This window comes from Myripristis murdjan, chromosome 6 (assembly GCF_902150065.1).
Source record: "Myripristis murdjan chromosome 6, fMyrMur1.1, whole genome shotgun sequence".
NCBI lineage: Eukaryota > Metazoa > Chordata > Actinopteri > Holocentriformes > Holocentridae > Myripristis > Myripristis murdjan.
Window position 1 is genome coordinate 17476010 of NC_043985.1, and position 27108 is coordinate 17503117.

Genomic DNA, 27108 nt, shown 5'->3' on the forward strand with positions numbered 1-27108 from the left:
TCCGGTTTCTGACATTAATTTGTCTACACGTTTCAGCATAAAGACTCAATCAAGCTTCCCTCAGCACTGTACTGATAACTCAAAAGTAAAATAAATGCCACATGCCAAAAGGAAAGGTGTGTTCCTTTCTGCTCTTTTGTATGAAAGCATGACCACTCTGCCTATTTTATAATGACATGATGGAAGAGCCACTATGTGTGATCTCAAATAAGCTATTAAGAAAAATATCACAACTCCACTAACTGGGCATCTCTTCATTGTAAATCAAAATCTGCTTCTTTTAATTGAGTGGGTTAGTGATTTATTTTCCCACATTATAGACTACTCTGCAATTATGAAGGCATACATTATAATAACTGGTACACTTTATGTTTGTTATGTATAATTGTGTCTGTTGATGACATGACAGTGACAAACCTTTGAGACTGATCCTAAACTGAGGAAATCCTTGACAAGACAAACTCAGCCAACACAGGCAGACCTGGATCTGTAAAGGCTGGGTTTACTCTGTCCCAGAGAGGTGGAGACAGAGCTGCACTTCCTCCTGCATGCTGCACAAAATAAAAACACACTATAATACTACGCTTTGCTAAATTTCAAACTTTTTGACCAACTTCCTAGTATGTGATAAAATACAGCATACTATATTTTAGTGAGGGGGGTGACAGACATGTGTTTACCTATTTACAATGAGAGCCTACAAACACCAGTGTGACTAGATTCATTAGTTTAATGGTTATTTGGTAATGGGATGATTAATGATCATTTTGAGAACTAGTTTATTTTCCCACTTTTATTGTTACACCTGTCATCATTGATTTAATTTGCATTTATACATGATGCTTTGGGTGCATGAGGCACCTTTGTATTTCATGACAGTTTAACTGAACTGAACAGAACTGACTTGAATTGGACTGAGAGACATGGAGACGGAGAGATGCAACAGATGACAAAAAATGAAGTTGTTGGATGTCTGTTACTGTGCAAGATATTTGAAAACAAGAAATAATAAGCTGACAACGGTTCCTTACGGGATGACCAAACATTTTATAACGCTGTTATCATGTTATTAAAGTAACAGATCGCAAATAGACGATTATAAAGCCAAATTTAGTCTCCAGTAGCCATGTAGCCTCCACCGTGGTCTACTGTTAAGTCAGTGTGTCTCCCTCAGGAGAAAGGTAAGGTGTGCCTACCTGAGGAGCTGCCAAGAAAATCGGACACATTCATCTCCATTGCACGTACTCCACTTGCGCGTTTAGAATAAATTTCCCATCAACACGTTTTCTGAATGACAACAACATGCACAACAGCTGTGCAAAAATGAACTTGCCATCACAGCACACTGACGCTCTGACAGCGGTAAAGTGGCCCATGCAGCCTATAGCGGAGATAGATGGGTGGAGTTTAAAATGTTAGGCTATCTGAAGCGTGGCATAACATTAAAGTCTTATATTATTGATTGTAGTCTATTGATTGGACGGGATGGCTCAGAGGCTAACAGCGTTCTCGTTAGTCTGCCGTGTGTAAACTCACTTAGATGGAGACATGAAGCTGCCATGTGAGTTAAATGACTTAAAATATCCACATCATGCTTTGGCTTTCATATGTTTTGTAGCCTTTTAAGTTATTTACTGTTATAGTAACATCTGCACTGTCGCATCATGTTGTTGTGTATATTTAACCTTAAAATCTTAAAAAATTAATAAAATACATCATATTATCCATTATGTGTTATAGGTCGTTCCCATGCATAAGGCGGAGAAGACATGAAGTCCACTCTTCACCATCAGTCTGGTCAGACCGAAGTGCAAGTCAGGGGTGACCCTCTGATGTGAACATGAGCAGTGAGTACCGTACTTACACATATGCTACCACAGGATGGCGCTGTTGGACCTGCTGTCAGATAGGGAGCGTGTCTCCTCGGTACCCAACCCTACTCAGGAGCTACTGAGCTACATTCAGTATCATACTGTTAGGAAAACGACTCTGCACCATCTCCTGCTTAAAACACCGAGGCCTGGAAGTAATTGGGCACATTCTCATATACTTTCCTCCACTTCGTGTTTACTAAAATGTATGGAAAACATCAATCCTCGACGTTTGGGTGTCCAGTATTACAGGTGGGTCAGGTTTGTACAGCACACTGTTGGAAACCCTTAGCTCTCTGCTGCTGAAGTCTTGAACATACCTTCACAGATTAGCTAACGGAGTGAGCAGCGACCAAAACAACCTCCTAGTGAGCAAATTATCACAGACACCTCGCTGTCACGTCGCTATTTTCCAAATGTCGAGGAAATTTCACAAGAGGTGCAAAGAGCAGTAGTTTAATAGACGGCTTGCTGCGTATGAGTGCCTGGGGCTGTAGTAACTTAGTAGATAGCTGTTAGCTAGAGTGCTAATGTTAACGTAGCTAGCTAACGTTAACGTTATGCCATACGAGCCCCAGCAGCAGCTGCTGGAGCTACGAGCCCACTGCGTGTGTTGCCTTACAACTTATGTGCTCCGCAAGTCAAAACAGGCTTACCAACTGGCTAGTTTGCTAAACTGGGACACTGACAACTAATCTCTACGTTGCTTTTTACTCAAAATACCCAAGTATGGGGATGTGCTTACCGTGCCTTGGAGGAGCGGCAGACGACGTTGTGGTGACTCCAGATCCGGTGGGTTAACTAATGTCTACAACTTTTCAATGACACGGCCACATAGCTAAACCAGAATGCATTGATTGTGTATACATGAAATCTGCAAGACTGCATCATTAGTACACCATATGCAGCATTTAAATACCAGTCCGAAAGCTGTAGGCCTTACTAGGCAATGTTTACCAGATGGTGAGCGTCTCTTTAAACACGGGAATGTAAAGCATGCACCGGCCAGGCCTAACACCGTTACTTTAGCGCTCACACGTCTTAGCCTGTGAATTTAATAGTTTTGTGGGTTTTTTTTCCACAGGAGACAAGAAGACGACAATTAGCTGAAGCAGCTGAGAAGAGGCAGAAAGAGGTAACCTGGCCGTGTTTGTGTTACTTTGTCCCTTAAACACTGAGTAGACAACATACTGCATGTTGGAGTGGACTTATCACATACAATTTATTCAGCATAGCTCAAACAACACTATAGATATCTATAGCATATATGCCTAGTCTATTCAAAGAGGATGCCCTTCATAGTGTGGTGAGCAATCTTTTATTATACAGAGAGTCCTCTTGCAAACCCGTAAGCGCCGTGCAAAAGTTGAGTTAAGGTAAGTAATCATGGGCCAACACGGAGATCACCTCTCTTAGCTAGGTTAATCTTTCGGATTGGCTGATATCTCTACCACTTCTTTCTGCTCTGACTCACTGTTTTTATCATTAGATCTATGTATAAGAGTGTATGGAAGTAAAACAAATTTCTCCTCAGCATCTACTTTGCACCTTCACATTTGCATCACATGAAAGCAGTAATGTTTCAATCAGCAACACAACACAATTTAAAAAAGCTGCTCCATCCTTTGGCTGATTTTTGTTATTTGACGGCTGGCCTCTTTTTTGCTCGTGTTCTATGTTTTGCATATATATTTTCCATGTCAATCAATGGGATAGTATAGTTGACTTGCTTTTGGATAGCTTACACATTTTAAAGATTGCTTGCATCAAAAAGCAGAAACTTGGTATTTTTAAAGAGATTTTCACGAGGTACTTGCCTGTTAGTACTTCTTTGTTTTCCATCTCTTTTCTCAGACAGCATACAGGGGTGTCAAAAACCCAGAAACAGTGGAAAGGAAGAGGAAAAAACAGGAGGAGATGGAGAAACAGGCGATGACAACCTCTGTTTCTGGTGGAGGCGGTGGGTTGAAGGTTAGTGTTATGTTGATCCCCAGGTTGTGTGAACTCTGCTGAGAGGGGAACACCACTCATTGCAGGCGTCCATAAACCTCTGAGCGTGTTACTCTGTCCTTTAGTCCAGTAATTTTAAGCCAAATAAGGGGTCAACGTCAAACAAATTGCAACAGAAACAAACTCAATTGATTTTGTATCCTCGACATGTCCTGAGTGAGGGAAAAAAAGCCCCGAAGAATCCCACTGGGGGAAAGTTTCAAAAAAGACCAAAATATAGCCCATTCAAACGCCTATTAACTTTTGTCTCATGTGAATGGGGTAAAAATTTTAACCTTTAGTTATCACCATAAAAATTGCTGAGTTGATTACTTACCTTAAGACAAATAAAAAATGTATTGCAAGTTTTTTGAAATTGTTTAGTAACATGAGCTAATTTGCATAAATTAGCTTAAACTCCACAGCTTTACTATAAAGGGCATATAAAGTGGTCTTCTTATGATACTAGCATGAAAATTGGGATGAGCTGTCTCCATGGGTCACTTGACAAGTAACCACTTAGAAATTTCAAAATGGCTGCCATTTTTCAAGATTGCTACCACCTTCGTGGAGCAGTTATGACATGCTGCAATGATAATTGCTAAAGACTGGTTTTAAGTTCCTTCTTCCTTAATGTTCATTGGTAGTGTAAATGGGTTCCATTCAGACCTTAATGTTTAGTATTTTACTGTTATATGTCAACAGGATTGATTACGAGATTTTCACCTGGCTATACCCAAGGTTTATATCTGTTGTAGCATTTATGCAAATTACACAGCATTTTCTTTGTCGACATTGGGCCACAGTCTTAAAGAATCACTATCCATTGAGCTGAAAGTCATCCTACAGTGTGTGAATTAACTTAGCATTTTCTTAAACTTTCCCAAGTCACTCTCAGTTAAGCAGGTCCTGATTTTGTATCTGTCACATCACAAATTTTAGGCAGGGTTTTTTTTTTTTTTTTTTTTGGTTTCTGGTTTGGACTCAAAATTTCCCAGGCCAGAGAAAAAAGAATGTCTAAACTTACTTTCACTTGTGAGGAAACTCACGAAACACACTGCTAGGGCTGTGCAATATTTTAATATTATATTGATATTGCGATATAAGGCTAGATATGGTCTGGAATTTTGGATATCCTACTAATCAAGGTATGATGTAAGTCTTAAAATGGTATTAAAGGCTGCATTAAACTAAAGAGATGCAATTTTCTGAAGTTATTTGACTGTTACAGCTGTTCTATTATTTGCCTCTACCTGCTTGGTCATCATATCTCCAGTATTAATAATTGTTTATGAAAAAAGTAACAGTAAATATTACCTCTAAATTACTCACTTTCACCTCAGTGATCAATGAAGTACTTCTGATTCAGATTTCTGATTTTGATTCTGAATTACAATTGAGAGGATGTTTGTTTCTTAGTGGGTGCAGATTTCTCTGATAATTTTTCTTTTTTTTTCTTTTTTTTTTTGTGCAGTGGCAGGTGGGCTGAAGGTCCTTCTGGTAAAAGTCGTGAAGTCTTGATCCTGAGGTTCAACACAACATGAAGTACTGCTGCAAGATGACTTGAAAGATGTGTGACTGCTATCCATTTTTATTTATTTACTATTATTTTTGCCTACTTCATTTGTCTTGAGGCAGATGCCTGTAAGTACTTGTGGCTCAAGCTGAACAATCTGAGGTGATTACAGACAAAACAGCAGGACCTGCCCCCTTGTTGCCAAGTTATACAAGTCCAGTTTGGACCTTTGAACCCACCTGGGGTGACACAGTAATGAATAACATAAATACACAAGAGAAGGAGATGTGCTTGCTCACACACTGAAGTCAAGAAATAACTGACAGTTGTCATATTTAGACAGAGTGGTCCTCAACACAGAGGCTTTTATACACTACACTGTTTTTGTAGGTTTTTGCATTCTAGAGGAAGGAATTTTACATTCTTTACTGATCACGACACTTTTTTATTTAGTATGAAGTCTCTCAAAATCCTTTATTCAAATAGCACGTTTTTTAAGTAAATCACAACACGCCACATAATGTATTAGTGCTTGTTCTAGACTTAAAGCACATGGCTTAACACTAATTTCTCCTCCTTTGTGTTTATTTTTCTCATTTCATGTGCAATTTATTTGTTGTAAAGTATGCAAAATGCCTGCTTAATTTAAACGAAATCAGAAATGGAGTTTGTGAATTGCCTTATGAAAAGCAGAAGCTTTTGTTGGACATAAATTGCACACCATTTGTTGGTAATGACTGATGTTATTTGAATGGTTATATGTTGGGAGTGAGGCTTGCCAGCTAAATGGAGACACAAGAAGAAACTGACAGAAAGAATAATGAACTATGTAGTATTTATCTAGTGAAGTGTTTACTTTGACTTGACTTGAAAGTTGAATGCTTTTTCATACAACCCTCACTTGATCCTTAAATGCTTCCGGTGCTCTTGCTGTTTTCAAGTACAGGAAATCTAGCCAACATTATTTGCTACAATAAACAACACTTCTGCTACACTTGTGTATTTCATGAGTAGCTTTATGAAGTCACCCTCTGTGGCTTGTAGGAGAAAATGCAGGGACTCACATTTATGTCCTTGAACCCCTTTGACAGGTGAAATAGAAGAGAATAGATTTGGTAATTCTCTTCTACTTCTTGTGCTCAGTATATGTCATGATATATCATAACTGCAGATGAGAACTTAAAACCAACAGAGCAACCTACATGCGAATATGCAATATGCCTTAAAGTGTTAAATGTTAAAATGTTAAATGTAAGCTACATTGGTGGCTGAAGGGCAGCAGAATGGCTCTTTTCAGGAGATTTTTGTGTAACTAAAGGCACGCTATGTAGGAGATCCAGGCCAACTTGCTAAATGTAAAGAAAAGATTCTTTGGCTTAGTTGAGAGGATGTTGGATTTGAGAATTTATTGAAATAATTTTAGATCAAGAAATAATAATAAAACAAACAAACAAAAAAAAAATGATCTATTCAAAGTACATACTAACCCATGAGGTACTTTCTTATCATAGTCATTGATCACATTGATCACATTTTACATCTAAGTCCAAACTTTGGACTTAGATGTAAAATTTCCATGGACAAAGTTCATTATTTTTACCTCTAGAGGGCAGTAATGTACAACAAATGAATCTGCAGAAGCATACAGGCCCCAGGATCCATGATCAATCATAAATCAATATTCTTCAACCTTAACTGCGCATGTACAGGTTCACTTCTTTTTCAACAGAAATAACACAAAACAAGAGTTATCCTTCATAATTAATCATCAATAAAAATGTTGATAGTACAAAAATGCATTGCATAGAATAGTTATTATTCAATATGTAAACAGTTCAAGCATTGCTACTGTTCTCATTAGCCTACTAAGAAATATCTTGTAAAACTGCACTGACTCATAACCAGCGTTGGACTCCAGAGGGGAGATAGTAGTGTGTAGCTACGTACAAAAATACAGAGGCCGCCCTGTGTTTCAACAGAGGTTTGGGCCATAAAGAGGGACTGACCATAAAGCTTTCGTTTGATACATTTCTTTAGGTGATAAGGTTTCCAATGACGAATGCTGATTGTTGATACTTTCACTGGAGTCACCAAGACAAAACTCATGGTACTGTAAGGCATTTTGGATAACAGCATCCACAAAATGGCATATGCAATAATAGTGAAGTTATATATCATTTTGGTACATTTTCACTTTTAGCACACACACATTTAGGAATCCATAAATAGTTCACGACTGCTGGGTTCTCAAGTGACCTGAAATCACTACCACTTGCATACTTTAATGTGGAAGAGCTAGTTTTACTATAAACACACACAAATGCAGCAAAAGCAATTCCACTTTTATCTCAATTAACAACGCATAGCTAATATCATGCCTTAGTGAGTACATCCTTATCGCTGCTACCTGTTCTTGAATGTCTCTGGAGGCATGTTTGCCAAAAGGTAAAATGTTCTACCAAAATGAAATATTGCCTTAAATACAGTTAGTGGATGGAACAATTACCTAAAGGAAATGTACAACTTCACACCTTCACACCCAGTTAACTTATTACATCACTGACGATTAACACAGCTGTCAAAGCTTTTTTATTCGACAGTTCTGCTACACTATATAAAATTAAGGGCCTATCAGTATTCATCCAAGGCTTAATATGATCACAAACACCCTTTTGCATGAATTCTCTTGGACTGAAAATGCAGGCTAAAGCGTCACCATTACAAAAGTGTGCTTAACTTCCATGGATGCTGTTGTGTCTGCAGCCATTTGGTGTATATGAACAGACATTAGAGGAAACAACAGCGAGAAATAATCCTCTCCATTCTTTTATATGCACATTTATGAGTCTTCACTTTTTGCTGCGGTAGTGAGCCGCCACCACCAGGTAGCTGTCAGGCGTGAGGTCCTTAATGTTGGGCGACTTGCTGCTGACAGGGGACGTCTTGCCTTCCACTCGGGAGATTTGGAGCATGCGGCACGGGTCATGTTTCAGCAAGTAGCTCTCAAACGTCTCCCAACCTCCACCAACGCGCACCATCACATGCTTGTTGTGCAGCATCTATAAAGGCAGAAAGGACACAGGAAACCAGGACAGAAAAGAGGATTATAGAGCCACTTCAGGTGCTGGGCCCTCCCACCTCTACAGAATGTCATTTCCTTGATTGAGGCTTTAAGTCTAAAGCAGAAGCTGATGAATGAACACCTAAGCATGGCTTAGATGTCGGATCCTGTTCACTGATGTTGCCCTCTGACTGACTGATGCCCCAGGAGGATAGCTTTCTCCATCTCCTCGCCGCCTAATGCCATGTAGAGTAGGCAACAACACCAGGCACCAGACAACACCAGTCTGATAGAGTCATTCCACTGTTTGATCCCACGGATAACCTGGCAAGTTTGTGAATGATACCCACCGCCTGCACTGCACAAATGTAGTCAAAATGCATGCACAAGGATTTAGTGATACTGTTTTTCTATTGTGATGTCATCATAACAACAGTATGCAAGTATTCAACTGCTAAGCACCAAACTTAAGATATTATTTTCACTGGTTGACCAAACATTTTATGCAATGGGTTGGATTTTTAGACCGCAGCACTGCTTACTGTAACAACTACTTTCAAATCGCATCATTTGCTTCAAAATCATACGACCTGCTACATTCTCAGGGTCGGGTACCATGGCAACATCGCCTATAACGATAAATAGAAGAAGAAATAAAAGGCTATGGTATATTGGCAGCTCACCCATTTGCATTCCCCTGAGGCCCTGTGTGTAAACATGTCTGCTGAACTACAAAGGCTTATCAACAACCCCCTCCTCTATTAACACGCCGTTACATCTCTAATAAAACAAGTTTATTTACTGGTGTATTCAACAGAAACATAAAACAAACGGCTTATTGCAAAGACTGTTAAGACATTATAGCTGGTAAGTAGAAACAAAACTGTCAAAATGATTCTGACAGATCTCAAAGTTAATAGTTTGAGAAAAAGGGTACATTGGCTTCTCAGGTTGTCACCTCACTCTGGCCAGATATGAAGCTTTCTGCCCCGCAGCAGCATAACATGCAACATTTATAAGCCTCTTAAAAGAATCAATCTAGGGGGCATTGGCAGGGCACTGCTTCCAATCACCAACACCAGGCCCCCAGGCTCTGTGACTGTGGACTTAATGGGCCTGGGTGGTGGAGAGGGTTTCAATCATGCTGCTATGGGACAAGGCCCTTGCTGGAGTTCACTCCCTCCACGGCACCCCAGAGAAGGACGGTGGCTCGGGGCTGAGCTGCGCCAGCATTTCTCACAAACAGTGTGATGTTACTATGCCCCTTTGTTGCAGGTACAACTATCTCATTTATTCTAGGAACTGAGAAGGTCAGCCTCCCAGCCTTTACACACAGCCTGTACAGAGTGCGGAATAGACTCCAGGCTCTTGAATGTACTGCATGCCGCTGTTCCCCACACTCCACGGCTGCCCACAGACAGTGACTTGCCTTACTGTATTCACGCCTTTTCAGGGAAGCAGCTGCTTGGTGGTAAAACCGCTTGAGGAATTTTAATTAAAGCATCTTCCCCTGTGAAGAGCACTGGCTGAGATGCAGGGTGGAATCGGGGGGGTGGGGGTTAACACTTGAAAACGGTGCACCTCATGCATATGCTGTAGACACATGTAATACACTGTAGACAATACACAACAGGCGGCAACAGCCCAAGATAGCGAGCTTCTCACCATTTGTCCTTGGTTGCCCAGCAACGCGCTGAAGACTGGAACATTCGGTCTTTGAAAGGCAGTCAAAAACGATAAATATTACATTATTTGAATTACAAAGTGCCTCTGGCTGGGAAGACATATAGCTTGGAATTTGGTGTTTCATTGCGCTCAGTATGTATTTTAAAACTATTTTTTTCTCCCAGGCTTATGCTAGTTTGAGATTTGTGGCTGTAATATAGAGGCCCTACAGCAGAGGACATCCAAGAGCGAGTTCTCTTTTCCATGTCTGCACATCCTAAACATAACGTCCACATGATTCACATTCCCAGAGGTGTGAATCTTGGTTGTGGGTTGCCAGGTAACCAGAATCCCAAGGGTATACATGCTACCTCACTAATCTGTATTAGCCTCCATTTATCTCTCTCCAATACCCTTTGTCCCTCCATTCAGAGAAAGTAAAGTAAGGTTCCCTGGACTAATGGATTCAAGGTGGTTCTAAGTTGTGATTAATGCAATGCCCAGCATTAGGAGATATAGCACAGTTAAATATTTTCCAAGTCGTAATTACTTGGTCATCAAACCATATGGAAATCTGAGGACATTATTTTCCCTTTGTAGCCAGTGGACCACATTATGGCTGGCAGAAGATGGACATTGTTGGAATACCATTACCAGTAAATGAGACCTCACAGCAATGGTGCTCTCTCCAGAAACAATGGATGACTTTCATCCCGAAGCCAGTCTCAAATATCAACAGACTGCCATATGTGGTGTGAATGGGTTCTGTATGGAGAGGGGTTTGCACTGAGATGTGAAATCTTATTACTGCTGGCACCAAACTGAATCCAGGCCACGACTCAAAAGTCAACTCAGTGGGTGAAAATGGGTTAACCAAAGCTCATCTTATTTTTGTGCATGCAAATACATTATTTATCTCTTTCCCTGTGTTACAACGTAATCTGTTAGTCATATAAACAAGGAGGTAAAGTGTCCACACTTGGCTCAGATGTATTTTCACCCCACCTGTAATGGCATATGCTAAAAGCCAAATCATTGTATTGAGTGTCATATAATATAAAGATCTTATGTTTTACCCACCCGGATGAAGAGCATCTTCTCCCCAACACGGTATCGACCCTGTGATTGCCTTTCTACACAGAATTTATTTGGACACCTGCAGGGAGGATCGTCAGCAATATGTCTAACCTGAAAGACACATAAACATATACGTGATACATACTGAATGCATAATCAGTCAGGCCTATACAATGTCTGGTGACTTCACAGTTTCACTGAGGAAGCATAACTAGGTGAGAACTGCTTACTTACAGCATCATCTAGCAGCTTCCCTGTGCTCTTCTTGCTAGATATGCATTTGGTGGGAGAGGGGGATGGGGAAGGAGACGAGGATGGGGATGGGGATGGAGAGAGGGGTGGGGCTGGAGAAACAGGTGATGGGGGAGGTAGAGGTGCTTTCTCTTCCTGCTCAATCTCTTTCTCCAATTTTATAAGCCCTGGCGGCTCCACTTTGTACCTAAAGCAAAGAAAGAATAATGAAGAATCATGCCATTCACTTTAGAGTCATCCTAATATAACAAAGAATAACATTGTTAAATGATAAAGGACAAGATCAAAAACAGGACCTTACCGAGATGCTATCCTTCCCAACTCTAAAAGACAGAGGCACACTTCCCGAGGCTGCTTGTGAAGAACTACAAGTAGAGATAGAGCCTCAGACCAGGACTTCAGATAGTATGGTACACATAACATGTCAGTGGTTATGAGTGAGCGTGAGTGGCTGCGTGATGGAAAAGGCACTGGTATGACAGCATGAACTGACAACGATACACATTAAAAAAAAAAAAAATGAACTCATGAACTTCATGCATCCAAATGCTCTGCTCCGCTGCAATCCTGCTTTGGCCCAGATCGAATGAAAATCAGTGTTATTCAGACCTGGTATGTGTATTTAGCCTTTAACAGTTAATCCTAACCTCACCCAATGTCAGACTGGAAAGTGAGAGTGGATAGGACACGTACAATACATGTGACACATCACACCATGCATTATAGACAGGATATGCATTATATGATAGCAAACCTGATGTTGTTACATCTACTGCTGAACTGATAAATCCATCCAGAGAAAGGAGATAAGAAAAAGAAAGAAGACGGGTGTCAGCTGTTGTTTTCTAAAACAATGATGAAACAATTTGTATCACAATTAGATCCACTGCATTTGACTGACACTCGTGTAGTTCTTGATGTCACCACATATAATATATAAAACGATATGTTGTGTGATACATGAAGAGACGGTTTACTATGGACCTGAGAGGCTCTAAGCTCCTCTTGACATCAAGGACCACAATGGAAATACATTTTTAGCTTTACGGTGCTATCCTTGATGACTGTTCAAGTGCAACTGTATTTTGTTATGATGTGGTTGCTGAAGTAAACTGAACTAAACTGGGAAGACTGACAAGGACAGGAAATATCAAGGAAGCTATCACAATTAGTTTATATGAAAAAAAGTTTTAAAAATTAAGGTGCTTTGGGTCGGCATAGAAGTCAAGACCCTGAACTGACAAAATTCAACTTATTTTGCACTCAACTGCCCAAAAATATGAGACCAGAATGTAATTTGATGAGTGAGTCTACATGGTTCTTATCAAGATCACTGATGAATTAACAGTTTATTCCATCTTATTTTTGTCACCTGAGTCCAAAGTGTCCTCACTTACATCAATTTTACATAGTGCACCTTTAAATCTTTTTCATTTCTACCCAAATGACAGCAGCAGCTCTCAGATTACAGATGCCATTTCATTGTGTCGCTGCAAACATGAGTCAACTTTTGAGGCATTAACCTTAACAGAAATGCTTATTGACAAAGTGGAAAAGTTCAGTGTGGATTGCAAATGTGGATACATGGAACAAAAAAGTAAAGACAAATTCCTGTAAATTGCCTCCTGCAGCTACACTGTAAGTTTGAAATCTGTGTAACGTGGCCTTCAAAGTAAGATGACTCACATATTTTGTATTTCTGAATGCCTCAGTGATGGTCGACTAACCATTACTCAGGAATTAGGAGAATGCACAAACATTCTAGATATTTTATTACTGGCAGGGTCATTTGTTGTCTATCTGTCTGTGTAGACGGTATTTTAGATCAGACACATACCAGTCATATCAGAATTTAAATGTCATTTAAATTACACCCAAATGATGACAATCCTCGTATTAGATCAGACAGTGGAACACAAATGTGGAATAGAGCAAAATGTCCCTACTGTATGCTGAGGAAAACATTTGCATAAGGTTGGCCTACTTTCCCACTAACTCACACGCTACTGTCTGTGCTCCCTTTGTTTTGCTCCACACATTTTGAGCAGAGAACGCACTGTTCAAGATGCACACGTCCCTTTCGTCAGGTAGAGCCACACTGCCAGAGCGCCCTCTCAGCACACTGCTCTCCTTGTGAGTATTGTGTGAATGTCAGAGGAGCTGAAGCAGCGCATGGGGATACGAGTCATCTGGGCCACAGGCGGGAGGATGAGGGAAGCATCGAGTCAGGGATAGTGCAACTAATCCTCTACCTGTATAATCAGGCCGTTCACACAGATAAAAGAGATGGAAATCTGAGCCCATTTCCCCGGCAGCACCAGTGCCAGCTGAAAGCCCACAATGCCATATCTCAGCAAGGAAATCGAAACCTGCTTGTTTGTGAAACCAGCCTGTTTGCCCTCATCCTGATTTTCTAGCACACTGATGTTTATGGCGGAAATCTCAGAAGAAATCCCCGTGGAAGTCTCGTAGCGTTCTGCAATGTTATTCAAAGTAACAAGCCAGTGTATTATCACCAAATAATTTCAGTATCACAGCAACAAATGGACACTCACCTAAGCCCTCTGACTCAAACAAACAGGTGTCTCCGACCCCGACCTCACGACACCAGGCCAGGAAGTTCGCTGTGTTGTCTCGGGCGAAAAAAGAGCCAGAGGGAGCGCTTTGCCGGCACGGTATCCTCCGATAAGGAATAGCCTGCTGAAGTCACAGAAAGGTTAGTAAATATCTTAATGTCAATATAGACACATAACTTCCAATAATCAATACAACTCATACTATGACATTAACTGAAATCCATCCCATCTGACTATGAGCTTTTACTTGGTGTTTGACAAAGAAAAAAAAAAAAAGGCAACCAAGTCCACTAAATGTGAGTGGTCCAGCCCGATCCCCAGAGTTTTACATCAAAACGCAGAGCCATACACGATCTACACGATTCCTCCTCCATCTACTTGGCTCGGCTCTGGTTTCAGCACAGGATCAAGAACCTTTTCCGTTCACAGATCAATATGGGAGATGGCGGGTTAAGAGAAACCAGGGCTACTTCACCAGGCCTTATATGATTTGGGGATCAAATGACATGCTTATGGGTTTCAGCCCCCACACGGTCTGCTCTGAGAGATTTATGTGCCTTGCTGTGGTTTTATACAGGATATGTGCGTCTGTGCTATGAGAAAGGTGCAATGAGGTCATGTTGGAAATATGCAGGCTTTTGTGGGGATTTTTCCTTTCTTTCCAGACTCTCCTGCCTTTTCTGGAATCGTTTCTGTTATTGAATTACTTTGCATTCCTAGTGAAATAATGTAGCCCACAACGCCACATATCATTTGGTCAAACAATTAGCATGACATTCTGCTGTGGCTTGCTGAATTACCTGTACCTTAACATGTCTATCAATTGCACAGAGCTTGCAGAGTCTTTGGAAAACATTTGATTTAAATGGATGGAAACCAACAATGCCAGCAATAAAATGAAAGCATATGGAAGTATTTTGCTTGAAAAATCTATGACGGTCAGAAATCTCTTTGGTTCTCTTTCACTCAGGAAAATTATAAACCTTATGATTGATGTAAACATACTGCACATTCAAGAGCCACCTCTACCCTCACACCTGTACCTGCACATTAGCAAGGTGATTCATACCACTGGAACTTATTAACATTTTTAATAATTATTTATTGCCTTGTGGAAATAAATTTGAAGTTATTGTAGTGTTCCTATTTAACTTGGCACATGGCAATAATATGGAGAGAAAAAAATATTGTCTTTCTTCATCTGTGATTGATCTTGATTGATGTAAACATGTGGGAGGATGTGTGAGACACAGAATCTGCAGAGCGTGATTTATTATTTCTCTCTGCTGGAATCACTTAACCCCGCTCTCTGCACACCGAATCAACTTATGATGGGACTTGAAAGCAAACCGAATGCTCTCTTTAATGTGGTGATTTTAACAGCATACAGCTATTTTTAGCCACAATTGCACGATAAGCTGAGAAGACAAGTCATTTGACATGAAATTGTAGAACAGAAATGCCCTAAAGAAGAGGTAGACTACATCAAGCATGGAGATATGATCAGTCTTTTATAGCTCATTACACTGAAAGTTCTTAATGAGAGCCGTAAGATGATACAACATGGACAAAAAATAATAAATCATGTGCTTTGGGAAACCACACTGCAACTTTTGTTTGATTTTGAAGCCTGTTCAAAAACATGACCACTAGCCATTAGCCAAAAAACATGTCCGCCTGCAGGAGGTCAGAGCATTAATACGTCCCGAGGCAGGTCACTCAGATGCAGGTCATGGCAGACCACACACTCCTTCAAACAAGCAGCTTCACACCATTTTCTGAGGCTCCTATCTGTCTGAGGACTCCTCTGCTCCCTTTCCCTTGGCCTCTTCAATCAATAGACTCCTCTATTTCGGTAGATCCTCTCCAGTCCCACAGCCATTGACCTCAAGTATTTCCACACATCTTTGCTGCCACACTCACATTGGGATCAGGAGACCCACCACCATCAGTGAAGTAATGCTTCAGTGCAAACATGAACAACTCCCACTAAAGACCTAACAAAAGAGTCTTTTGCTTCCTCTCCTGCAAGGACTTCATCACGATTGCTCAGTGCTGGGACCCTATAGCATTTCCAAGGACTAATACATATATGTGTACATAAAAAATGGCAATAAAGTAAAGTATTCTTTTCATTGCCTTTCACTTTTAAGGTGAGTCCGGTAGAAACCAAAACATGGCTTGGAGTCAAAACATGCAGCGGCATTGAAACTGATACGGGAGGATCTGAGGATTTGCCCCCTAACCTGTTTGTTTTCTTGGGCACTGACCCTGCATAAAATACACATTTGCAATGTTTACTTAGGCTGAATTACAGGTAAGTACCCATTTGCAAGGTTCTGCTTAATCTCACAAAATTCATCAAACCTTCAGTCAAAGTGCCTAGAAATGAGCATTCAAAGTTGTTCTGTCAACTCTCATGGGAGATTGCATGACTTCATGAGTAAATATATCCTTGCCAGCTTATTTTATTATTTTTTTTATATATTTTTTTTATTTTATTGTGCCTTCCTGACTGAAGCAGGCTACATGCCACCATCTTTTACCGCTGCCTCTAACCCTTGGCGAGATGACAGACCCAATCTACAAATCAGATTTCAGGCACAGATGAGAACTGAACATGATGCTAAAGAGACACATGGCAATCTTTCAATTAGGTTATGCAATTATTATTTTGTGTTTTTGGTTTGTTTTTCAATGTGCCTTTCCTCCAAAGATTATAATGGAGTATTATGGTGATATTTCTTTGAGACTGGTGGAGGCATTTTAAGAGGGTAGTTTTTATTAATTTTATAAAGACAAAGAAAGTTAATGCTGGGACTTAGGCCAATGCATGAATTTACCTAGTTAATATTTGGCAGAGATTCTATCAGTACTGTTGGTTCATACAAAGCATCATATTCAGGAACTATAACCCCATCCTTCTGCCTTAAGGGATGATTTATGTGACAATAGATATAGTCAAATATGAAACCAAGGACTTCAGAATTAGATACTATCAAAACAAATTGGAAACACAAAATATATCTTAAATTTTATGAGCTTCCCATTCTATCAAACAGGAGAATCATTAAAATAGTTGAGAGTGTGATAGGATTGTCAGTCATTCTGATTTAATCATAGTAAGTGCCTAAATGATGTTTCCCTTCTCAGAAACAATCCTCTGTCAAATCATTCAGAGTGGAAGCTAGTCCATAAAAACAGCAAAAATGACATTCACAGATTGGTGTTGTCACTGTAATCATTATCACACCAGACTACTGTAATCGTCGGATTTCTCAGTACCTTGCTGTTGCCAAGGGCAGGCAGGTCTCCACTGCTCTGCCTGAACTTCTCCTGTAGTGTCTCAGCCAGCTGGCACAACAGGAAGCCATTGTCTAAGCGATCCATGAAGCTCTCAGCTGTGATTTCCAGGCCTGAGCAGGAAACAGGTAAAAAAAAAAGGGGAGAAACCAATCTGGCAATAAGGTAGATACTGCATGATTCAGAAATAATAAAAACACAAGAAACAATATGCATATCATAATATAATGAAATCAAACATTTTCTCCAATCCATTACCTATCTGAACTGAACTTCATGGACTGTTGCCTAAGACTGAGAGAAATACCTTGTTTGAATGAGCTTGGCTTCTGCTATTGGGTTCAGCGCTCTGCAGCAGCCAAATGTTCATATATTATGACGCATGGCTGGAAAGAGCTGGAGTTTTTTTCTGATAGTACACCATGGGGTAACAAAGACGAAGTCAGATGTAAAGCGAATGTCCAATTATGCACGGTAAGGCTTTATTATCCCACACACTTGCAGAGATAGATTGGTGATCAACATGTGGTGTCCAGTTGACAGACTTCCAGACGACCATTCTTTCTCAGTTAGATCATTGTGAAATAGGGGTGGTGGCAGGGGGGTGTCTGTGGAAAGAAACTGGAGAGAGTTTTTTTTCATCCCGTTTCTGTTTCTTATAGGTGGAGGGGGCTGGGGGGTTCAAGGTTTAATGAGTTCCAAATGTTGTAATTGAGCCCAGAAAGGAGAGATTGAAAGCTTGAGAAATACTCAGTAAGCTCCCATCTTTATGCTCATTCTATCCCGTGCATTTCACTGTATGAGGAAAGTAAGAGGGAGAGTATGAGTGTGAGGAAAGCTCTCCGAAAGAAACATTTAAAGTCAATATTCAGCCATTTAAATTGCTCATTCCCTTTATTCTCCCAACAAAACAACAATATGAGTCATCGGTATAACCAAGCATCCACCTCCCACTCAATCAGCAGACTCATCCTTATTCCTCCCTCAGCACACAGGCACTGCTCCTCCCATCTGCAATAGTAAACCCTGCAAGGCGGATGACGCCTTCATTCCTAGCATTTAAAGATACAATAAACTACTAGTCGCACAAATTCACCTACAATTTTTTTTTTTTTTTAAATCGAAAAGGAGCTTTCAAATTTTTAGATTGCAGGCAAAATGGCTTTGACAAACTCACTGGTTTGGTATTGTGTATTCAGTGGTAACACATGGCTACATTAACAATGTGCTGGTGCTTCTGTTTTCTTTTTGTCTCTGATCCTCCTCCCTCTGGCAGACCACTGGTTTCTGCCTCAGCTGGCTCCAATACAAACAGACAGACTGACAGAGATATGAAGAGAGGGAGGTAGTGATAGCAAGCCAATCACATGTTAATTGAAAACATATCATGGAGCTTTAGTCATACACAATCAGGAATTGGGTTAGTTTAAGTCTATGAATTCAAATCAGCTCAACGGAATGCTTCATGCATTTGTGGAATGACTCATATGCACTGCTAAATGACTTCACTGCAAAGTGATTTATTATGCAATAGCAACCTTGTACAGAGCTTCTGCTGATGCTCCCTGCGCTGCTCCTTCCTTACTACTGCCTGTGCATTAATTCAGCATTGTTAATGATGCCCATTATTCAGTTAAAGCAAGTCTGCGGGTGTGCATGTGAAAGTGAAACTTTAAATGAGTTTCAGATTGATCCCAGCCCCCTGAGTATACCTTCACAACAGCAAAACCAGTTCAACTAATGTTAGAGATATGGAAATTGTTCTTTGGAAAGGAAAAGATTGGGATTTTTCATGCCAAATTTATTGATCACTAACCAAGCTCCATTATAGAACATTAAAATATTTTTTATCCAGTGTTTGTGTTTCAAATAAATCAGCAGTGGCCACTTGCATTTATTAGTAATGTCAGTGCAATGGGAGAAAAGCCTATCCACTTACTGTCATAAGATATTATGCTTGCAAGAATAAGAAATAGAAATATTTGAAAAATCTTGCACATGATTATGAGAGAAATTATTCTATTCCTGACTGACTGATATGAGTATTAACAAATTCCAACAGGACACTGGTGCCAAACCAACAAAAACCTGGAGAGAAAATGTTTTGAATTTCCAAAGGCGGCATTGTTAATGATAAACAGGATAGCGCTCGAACTTTCTTTTGACTTCGGTGTCAAACAAATGATGGTGAAATAACAACTCAGTGCCCATGGTCAAAGTAAACATTTCAACAGGATGTAGGCCTGCTTTCAGCATTGTAAATCAAGAACATTATTGCTGTTTGGACTACACCTACAGAAGTCAGCTGTCTCGTATGCTGTCATATAACCCTGAACTCTGCTGCCTTTGCCTAAAACGTTCCCATTGACAGAAATTCCAGATTTATGTGCGAAGTGCAAATATTTAGAAAGGGAGTATTACCGGCATGGATAGTGAAAAGTATATTGTTGTGTATCGTCTAGAGTGGAGCTTACCGAGAATATTCGTGAGCCACAGGGCCAGGTCTTCCTTCATGGGCAACAGGCTGGCTTCATGCCGACTGGCAAGCCACTGGTTGTACTGCTGCATGTCTGTCAGGCCGGGGCCACTGGGCTGCTTCGGGCTCAGGGAGCTGCACATGGTTCCCTATCAATGGCCTGAGGAAGGGGAGAACAATACACACATATGAGGAATGGACAGCATGTACACTTTGTATGCACAATTAAATTTCTGGGCCATCATTTATGACCTAAATTGATCAAAATAAGCAGTTTTTCTTCAATGATAATGTATTGTCAGGCCTAACTATTTTCTAGAAGGGGTGGGGGGTAGTGGGGGTACATGAGAGGGATCAGAGTACTATTGTCCTCCTGGCCAAGTCCTGGCCGTGTCCTGGTGTGGTTTACAGTGAACCTAATGACATGGAACATTCTAGGGACCCTGACAGCCTCGATCCTACTCCTCTCTCCCACTCACAACAGCCCCTTTTATACCGCCCAGATTAATCCAGTAGGAAGTCTATTTGACAAACTCTGGAGATGACAGAGAGCTGATTAAGACTGCCGTGCTATCTATAATAAAGCCTAAACCACAACCACCCGAGCCAATCCAATCAACCATCACCAGCCGTCGCCATCATCCAACATGACAGAGAGACACCATTTGGCATCAATATGCAGAGCAACAAGTGAAGTCATTCAGTGAATGAATAGTTGCTCATGATCTTCCCCAAGTGTATGCTTTGCCAAACACTCAACTGTATGAGCTATAATGTGAAAAACATTTCACTCAAGTGACACTCCATTAAAAGACTTGCTGCAGAGAAGAGTGAGTAACTGATAAAACTACTGTGTACCAGATGTAATGCCTGAGCTGGCTCAAAAGAAAAACGTCAACAACTCAGCAGTTTATTTTCACAGTTGAAGGGTGGAGGGTTAATTTTTTAAAGCATATAATGACATGGTGATTGTTTGTAAAGACTGTATGCTATACAGACATGGAGGAGACAATCTCAAGGCCCCATAATGGATAATGGCATCATTCGAATAGTGCTGATTTTTCCCAAGAGTCACATTACTCCAGAGGTTATGACTGACTGTGGAGACTGTTTAAATGGGCTAATATTCTTTTCAGAGTGCTTTGTTTTTTAAAACGTGGTTTACGACCACAGAGGAATGGATTAAACAATCTTTCCCACTAAAATCTGAGTTCCAGGATGGTGGGGGCAGTGTCCATTCTTATGTGTCCTGTTACCATGTAAGTTATGCGTTTCCAACACACACAATTACATTTTCACTACATGACCTATCAATTTCCCAATGATACAGACTATTGAAGAAAAGAGATGACTTTTACCCTGATTACAATTTCATCTGTCATTTAGGCCTCTATAAAACGTGAATCATATTGAAAAGCTATGATTTACTCTCCCTGACGCCACTGTATCCTTCTTTCCTTATTTATCTCAATATGATACGTTATCATTGTCTGGGCCATGTTGAATTAAAAAACTTGAGTAATATATTGCTTATATATAACCATGAAGTCTGATTAAATTTAAATAGTTTTATGTACAGTCGGGCTTGTTCTTGCAGAGCATCCCTCACAGGAGGCAAATAGCAATAGCATATTTAATGCAAATTGCAAGAACGCCTTATTCAAACACGCATGAGAAGCTGCAATGAGCAATTAGTTCACGGTGTATGATGGCTGAAAATTTTCTCTGAATACTGAGGGAGTGTGACACAATGTGAAGAATCTGACCTTTACAGCTGTATAACATTTCAAGGTCCTTCTGGCATTGGCTGTAACCAAATCACACCATGGAGCAACACCGGACATCAGGACCTTAATGTCAGCCAAGGTCATCTTATCTCCCTTAAGACAACAGCTCCTCATTGTCTACACACCCTGCACACTGGAGCTCAGCAGTGACATGCAGGTGCTACATTCCCATGTCCGCTGTGGTGCAGGCCGGACAGACAGAACAAGGGCACTGGGACAAGCTCCCGACGTAACTTGCAAAACAAGCCCCATTCACTCATGTTATGGTTTAAAACAGGAAATTTAAGTGACTGCATAAATTGTTGATTACTGTCATTTATTTGATATCATATCTGTCAATAGTCAACACAGCACTGCCTTTTCTCTAGCCTTTAGAAGCTCTGCTGATGAAAATGCATTCTTCAGATTTGTTTATTTATGGTTTTTCAGACATATTTTTATGGATTGTTTATCCCTGCATTGACAGAGTTCCCCATCAGAGTATCGATAGAATATGTCTTAGTCTTACTTTAATTCACAACCATACATAATTATCCATAAACATCCTATTAGGTCCTTCTTGCTTTAAAGAAGCAACCAGTTGAGGTTGCACCTATCTCTTTCATGTCACCATGCTGCAGCCTGACCTCTTCACCCACGGGGCAAAAAAACACAGAGAGTCTGGTTCTGACCAACCAGCTCCACTCTGGAATGCGCCTCATCCCCTAAAACTTTTGCTTTATCTATAGATGTTAATTTTGCAAATTATATTCAAATATACACACTCTCACTCTAAAAGCATGCCAAGTCTTCTTTGTAATCCTTACTAAGACAGTCATAACATACCGCAGCTGGCTCCAGGTCACTCCAGGAGACGATTATGGATGGGAATTTCTATTGCTGAGTAACACCAATTAGAAAATACAAGAGACACTCTGTCCCTCTAACCCTCGCTGCCCTTCATTCCTCTCGCCTCCACAATGGTAAACCGATCTGGAGGCTGACTTGCCCAGTCCAGGAGGGGGTTTGAACTCAACATGTTTATACTCCTGGTAAGTACATTGATGAGTGGTAGATTCAGGTATCAATCTTAGTGGCCAGTGGACAATGGGATACAAAGTTTGCATGGTTAAAGTAACTGAAAAAAAAGCCATTTCATCAATATGATCTCACACAATTAACCATAGTCTTGTATACAGTAGCTCTATAGAACTGAACTGATTGTGCATGTTTATACATCCATGGTATCGTACCACACATTCCTGTAACACTGACACAGTAATGTGATTGCATGTTTATTTGTGCACATATGGAAAGTCATGCATCCTGTGCTATGATAAGATAATAAATTACTCTGGTCTAAATAAATTGTGACATAATAATAGTAGGCCTCAAATGCAAAATCCCTATCTTGTAAACATCTGCACTCTCAACAAACTCTATTTCAGCTAGATAGTGTGTCAGCATTATTGACTGATTAACATATTATAGACTATTTACTGTGCCATACAGATCATTTGGTTCCCTGGTTGCATTTTGTGCAGAAGACGTGTTTTAGGCCATCTTAAGGCTATAGAGGCGGCCTACAGTGACACATGTTGCTATTGGCCATCACAGCCCTCAAAATGCAAGGCAAAGCATTTAATTTACAAGTACAATAACATTTCAAAGCTGTCCGCTTATTTTCAACAGTCCCAAATAAAACAAGCCGCAGCAGTTATTTCACCCCACTGGAAATAAGATCAAAGAACAATGCCTGACGTGTTGTGACTGAAAGCCAGCTCAACCCACTAAAACCTAAATTTGACTAAACTCTGTGAATTTGGGGAGGAAGAGTCAAATGCATTAATTAAATGGGTTGAGTGGGTGTCGACTGGAATAAAACTTTTTTGTTGTTGTTGTTAAAAACACAAATAGGCCTAAAGAGGTTTTAAAAACGGATTACCAGAGAATAACAATGAGTAAGGTTCAAACTTTTGTCTAAGTGAAATACGAAATACACATCAGACTGAAGCACTCATGTGTCAAAGCACGCAGGACGGCGAGGAGTTCGAGGGGCTATAAAATAAGATGTTAGAATAATTTGCACCCCCACCTCCCCGAAACAGAGAATGTATGAGGACACTCAAATGTTTGATAACAAAAAAACAGTGCCAATCTCTTGCATATGTGCACCACAGACAGCTTCTTGCGCTCACCCTGCGGTTCAGCTCCTCGGTGTCCTTGGTGCGCACCTTCCTTTCGCTCGTCCTCTGAACTCCTGGATCCCAATATTCATGCTTTTCACAGCGGTGCACCGGCCCGCAGGTTAAGCGCCCAAAACAATGAACCAATGTGGACGGAGACAGCGGCTCTCACTGCGCATTTGCACAGTCCAAGATCTCAGTGCACACGCTGCTGCTGGGAGGGAAGTTTGATCCTCCTGCCGGTGCCTCCCTCCTCTCTCCACTGCGTGCTGTCCCAAGTCTTCACTCAGCAAGCCAACCCGCTTTCATGGAGTCATTTCATGGATTTTACTAATCCATTTGATAGAATTTGCCTCTGCCAAACCACTGTTTTAGTATACTGCTGTGCAGTCTACAACCCTATGTCGTTTACTGATTGTCTGCATGTTAAACGGTGATGAAGTGGTAAATAAAGGCGGTTCAACCCCCGGTTGCAGTGAGCATCACGAGGCAACACGCACCATATCAACAAAAATCACTGACAGATTCAGAAAAGCCACCTTTCATTAAACATACAATCAAAATTACAATTAAGGATACTATAATGTCCTCACGCCGCATGAGACTGGATAATATAAACTGACCTGGGTTGTGTGTATGTGTGTGAGTAAACTCGGTGCATGTGAGTGACAATTTGTGATAAGAAACTCTAGCGCGTCATTCGATTTATTTTGAAGGAAAATAAGTTGGCTGACTTGAGAACACACCGCGCATGCGCCCATCTTCTGCACCAGAGATACACGAGCGGAGAGAATAGCCAGAACCACTGCTATATTTTGATTTATTAAAGCCTGTTTCTCATGTGTATGCTTTATTATCAGTTTGTAACCATTCATTGGTAAAAAAAATACTCCAATACATTTCTATCAATTAGGGTTTTATTTTGAAGCGTGTAACCGGAAGTCCTGTTTTTCTGGTTGGCTGACTTGATGCTAAACTAGCTCACTCGCTTTCCTACGGGCGCTTTTATTTCGTACAGTTTGGGCAGAATAGGACGTTTATTTGAGAGTTTTATTTATTTTGTTTACTTTTAAGCGACCAATGCAGCACAGGGACGCCATGTTTGAACTCTTGTGAACGCAGAGAGCGCCACATGGAGGCGGTGGTGAAAAACTTGGCGAGCACCGCGGAGCTGCTAGCCGTGGCTCAGAGCGGTGCCGTGGAGCAGTGGGACAGACAGGCCGTCCAGAGGGCCTTTCAGTGGGCCCGGTACTGTGAGCAGCTGTTTTCACGGTTTCACACCAACCCTGCGGTAAGGGATGTGATGGACAAACAACTGCAGCTCTCAAACGAAAGTTTACGATCCGTCTTCCGGGGCTACACGGAAGTCTCATTCTCAGAGTTTGCGCGGTGTCAAGATTTGTTGCTGGTCAGGTTATTGAACAACCCAGTACTGCCGAGCTCTGTCATTAAACTGCTTTTGGACGCTCCTTTGAACACTAATGAAAGCGATGCTACCGGCCTCTGCACGCAGCTCATTGAGTGTAAGTCGGCGTGTAAAGTGCTGAGTGCCCTAAACGTGGGGCCCACCTCCGCTCCTGGCGCCGGTGCTGATGCTGAGCTGCAAGGCCTGATGCTGATGGAGAGGCTGGATGCAATGCTGCGTCAGGACACCAGGAAAGCAGAGCACTTCCTTGACGCTGTCCTCCAAAACTGTGAAGGAACAGAGGAGAAAGTGTGTTTGGTCGTCGCAGCTGCTCTACTGGCAGGAAAAAACACAGCTGCAGGGAATGTCTCAGAGGATTTCCTCTTGAACTGGCTCCAGCAGAAGCACGGCCTCATGCAGAACTTGTGCTCCACGTTGCCCACTGGACTTTTGCTAGAGCTTGCCAGGGAGAACATGAAATTCAGCGTTGCGTACTGCGATGTGCTGAAAAAGTGGGCTTCAGATATGGAGTATGATGTAAACGAAGGTGAATGGGTTCAGACCTGCAGCACAAACACCGAGGTGTCCTTCAAGAAGCTGACTGAGCATTTCCTGGCCTTGATTGAGGCCTGCCCCTCGATGAGAGAAAATGTAGAAAGAGAACTACATGTTTTGAAGGTTTCTGATGGAAACTTTGATGTCAGAGGACTGAGTGTGTGGGGAGATCTCCTGTTAGAGATGAAAATGTGAATCACAACTTTGAGATTATGCCAGAGCTTGATAAGGGCCAAAACGATTCTTTCAGAAAGTTTTCTTATTTTTGATAGTATGGCAGCATTAGACAGCAGTAGGTTTTTCCAGTGAAAACTGCAAAAGTTGGATGCCATCCAGTCAGGCCACACAGGTTTCTTCTCTCTGTTGTACTCTTTGCTTTGTACTTGTGAAATATAATTGCAACATGGTTGTAATTCTGAAATGCATTTGTAGAAAACAAGACAACACAGGGAGAAAAAAATTATATATGTATATTAAAACACCTGTGTGTGTGTGTGTGTGTGTGTGTGTGGATGCTTACCTTAAAAAAGGTCATTTTATAGATCATTTGTGCCTTGACCTATATTTTATGGAAATGTGCCTAAAAAAACTTTCTAAAGGCTGAGCTATACATCTATCTATTGGATTTTCTTTAGATGCATGTGTTGTGACATTTATTAAACTAAACAACTCAGGGTTTGGACAGATGGTAACATCACATGCTGTCAATCAGTGGCATAACTGGACTGAATTAAATTGAAAGTAACTGCCAGGCAGTGAATAGTTTACGGTAGTCTCTGGGGATACATGGCAGCATCATAAATTCCATCTTAGCATCAAATTACTATAGAAGAGCCATGAAAAGGAGCCATTGTAAGTTCACCAGGAGGTCCATGTAAATAATGTCATGAAAAATCATTACTGTAGTTCTACATAAGGCAGGAATATTATGGATTTGGAGGTAATCTTAGAGATGATTAGGATAAAATTCTTTAAAGAACTCTATACATTTGCGTTTTAATTGTCTTACAAACCCAAATTAGTCTTACAACACACAATCTGGTAGTTTGTTTTGTAAAATTGCTTTTAGAGACAGTTAACAAAATGGCAAAAAGCAAAGGAAGCAAAAGATTTGTGAAATCTATTTTATCCGTTTTTCGACTGCACACCCTATAATAAATTTGTCTTTTTCACACACCATCTGTCAGCACAAAGCCACACTGGGTGTGAATCTAAGCATCTGATTGGCTCTGAGTCAGTCATGTGACTTGATTGCGAGTTCACACATCTGAAGCCTCATCCATGAATTTGAGCACCTCTGCGGCTGAGGGATCAATTAGTCAGATCTGGCGTCTTCAATCAAAGCTGGCACAATAGCTGGTGTGTGACATAACACTGCCAGACAGCGGATTACAGCACCAGCCACCCTGT

The 27108-nt window shown here is 40.9% G+C and overlaps 3 protein-coding genes across 6 annotated transcripts; 2 read left to right on the forward strand and 1 right to left on the reverse strand.

The window, feature by feature from the left end:
• Positions 1 to 1918: 1918 nt before the first annotated feature.
• On the forward strand, positions 1919 to 6368 carry svip (small VCP interacting protein). Of its 2 annotated transcripts, none has more exons than XM_030053851.1 (5): positions 1919 to 2123; positions 2600 to 2663; positions 2956 to 3006; positions 3726 to 3842; positions 5335 to 6368. In XM_030053851.1, the coding sequence occupies exons 1-5, from the start codon at positions 2080 to 2082 to the stop codon at positions 5347 to 5349; spliced, it is 291 nt and encodes a 96-aa protein (XP_029909711.1). In that variant the 5' UTR covers positions 1919 to 2079; the 3' UTR covers positions 5350 to 6368. The 2 variants fall into 2 exon arrangements, with proteins under 2 accessions (XP_029909711.1, XP_029909712.1); XM_030053852.1 differs by lacking the exon at positions 1919 to 2123 and adding an exon at positions 2179 to 2310.
• Positions 6369 to 6756: 388 nt separating this feature from the next.
• Positions 6757 to 27108, reverse strand: gas2a (growth arrest-specific 2a). Of its 3 annotated transcripts, XM_030053842.1 has the most exons (9): positions 27097 to 27108; positions 23751 to 23812; positions 19785 to 19946; positions 17293 to 17423; positions 13987 to 14131; positions 11733 to 11796; positions 11414 to 11618; positions 11183 to 11290; positions 6757 to 8435 (listed from the first exon to the last, which is right to left on the reverse strand). In XM_030053842.1, exons 3-9 carry the CDS (start codon positions 19927 to 19929, stop codon positions 8226 to 8228), a joined length of 1008 nt encoding a protein of 335 aa, XP_029909702.1. In that variant the 5' UTR covers positions 19930 to 19946; positions 23751 to 23812; positions 27097 to 27108; the 3' UTR covers positions 6757 to 8225. The 3 variants fall into 3 exon arrangements, with proteins under 3 accessions (XP_029909702.1, XP_029909703.1, XP_029909701.1); XM_030053843.1 differs by lacking the exon at positions 27097 to 27108 and having other exon boundaries at positions 13987 to 14128; positions 23751 to 23926; XM_030053841.1 differs by lacking the exon at positions 27097 to 27108 and having other exon boundaries at positions 23751 to 23926.
• Positions 24546 to 26181, forward strand: fancf (FA complementation group F). Its single transcript, XM_030053840.1, has one exon. The coding sequence runs from the start codon at positions 24871 to 24873 to the stop codon at positions 25891 to 25893; it is 1023 nt and encodes a 340-aa protein (XP_029909700.1). The 5' UTR covers positions 24546 to 24870; the 3' UTR covers positions 25894 to 26181.

What these genes read in the sequence shown, in the direction of transcription:
- fancf (XM_030053840.1), top strand. Translation starts at nt 24,871, where the DNA reads ATGGAGGCGGTGGTGAAAAACTTGGCGAGCACCGCGGAGCTGCTAGCC.
- svip (XM_030053851.1), top strand. Translation starts at nt 2,080, where the DNA reads ATGGAAAACATCAATCCTCGACGTTTGGGTGTCCAGTATTACAG. An exon ending in TTGTGGTGACTCCAGATCCG is followed by an intron (nt 2,664 to 2,955) that starts GTGGGTTAACTA and finishes TTTTTTCCACAG; the next exon opens with GAGACAAGAAGACGACAATT. An exon ending in CTGAGAAGAGGCAGAAAGAG is followed by an intron (nt 3,007 to 3,725) that starts GTAACCTGGCCG and finishes CTCTTTTCTCAG; the next exon opens with ACAGCATACAGGGGTGTCAA.
- gas2a (XM_030053842.1), bottom strand. Translation starts at nt 19,929, where the DNA reads ATGTGCAGCTCCCTGAGCCCGAAGCAGCCCAGTGGCCCCGGCCTGACA. An exon ending in CTGCCCTTGGCAACAGCAAG is followed by an intron (nt 14,132 to 17,292) that starts GTACTGAGAAAT and finishes CTGTGACTTCAG; the next exon opens with CAGGCTATTCCTTATCGGAG. An exon ending in GGAAGCTGCTAGATGATGCT is followed by an intron (nt 11,291 to 11,413) that starts GTAAGTAAGCAG and finishes TGTGTCTTTCAG; the next exon opens with GTTAGACATATTGCTGACGA.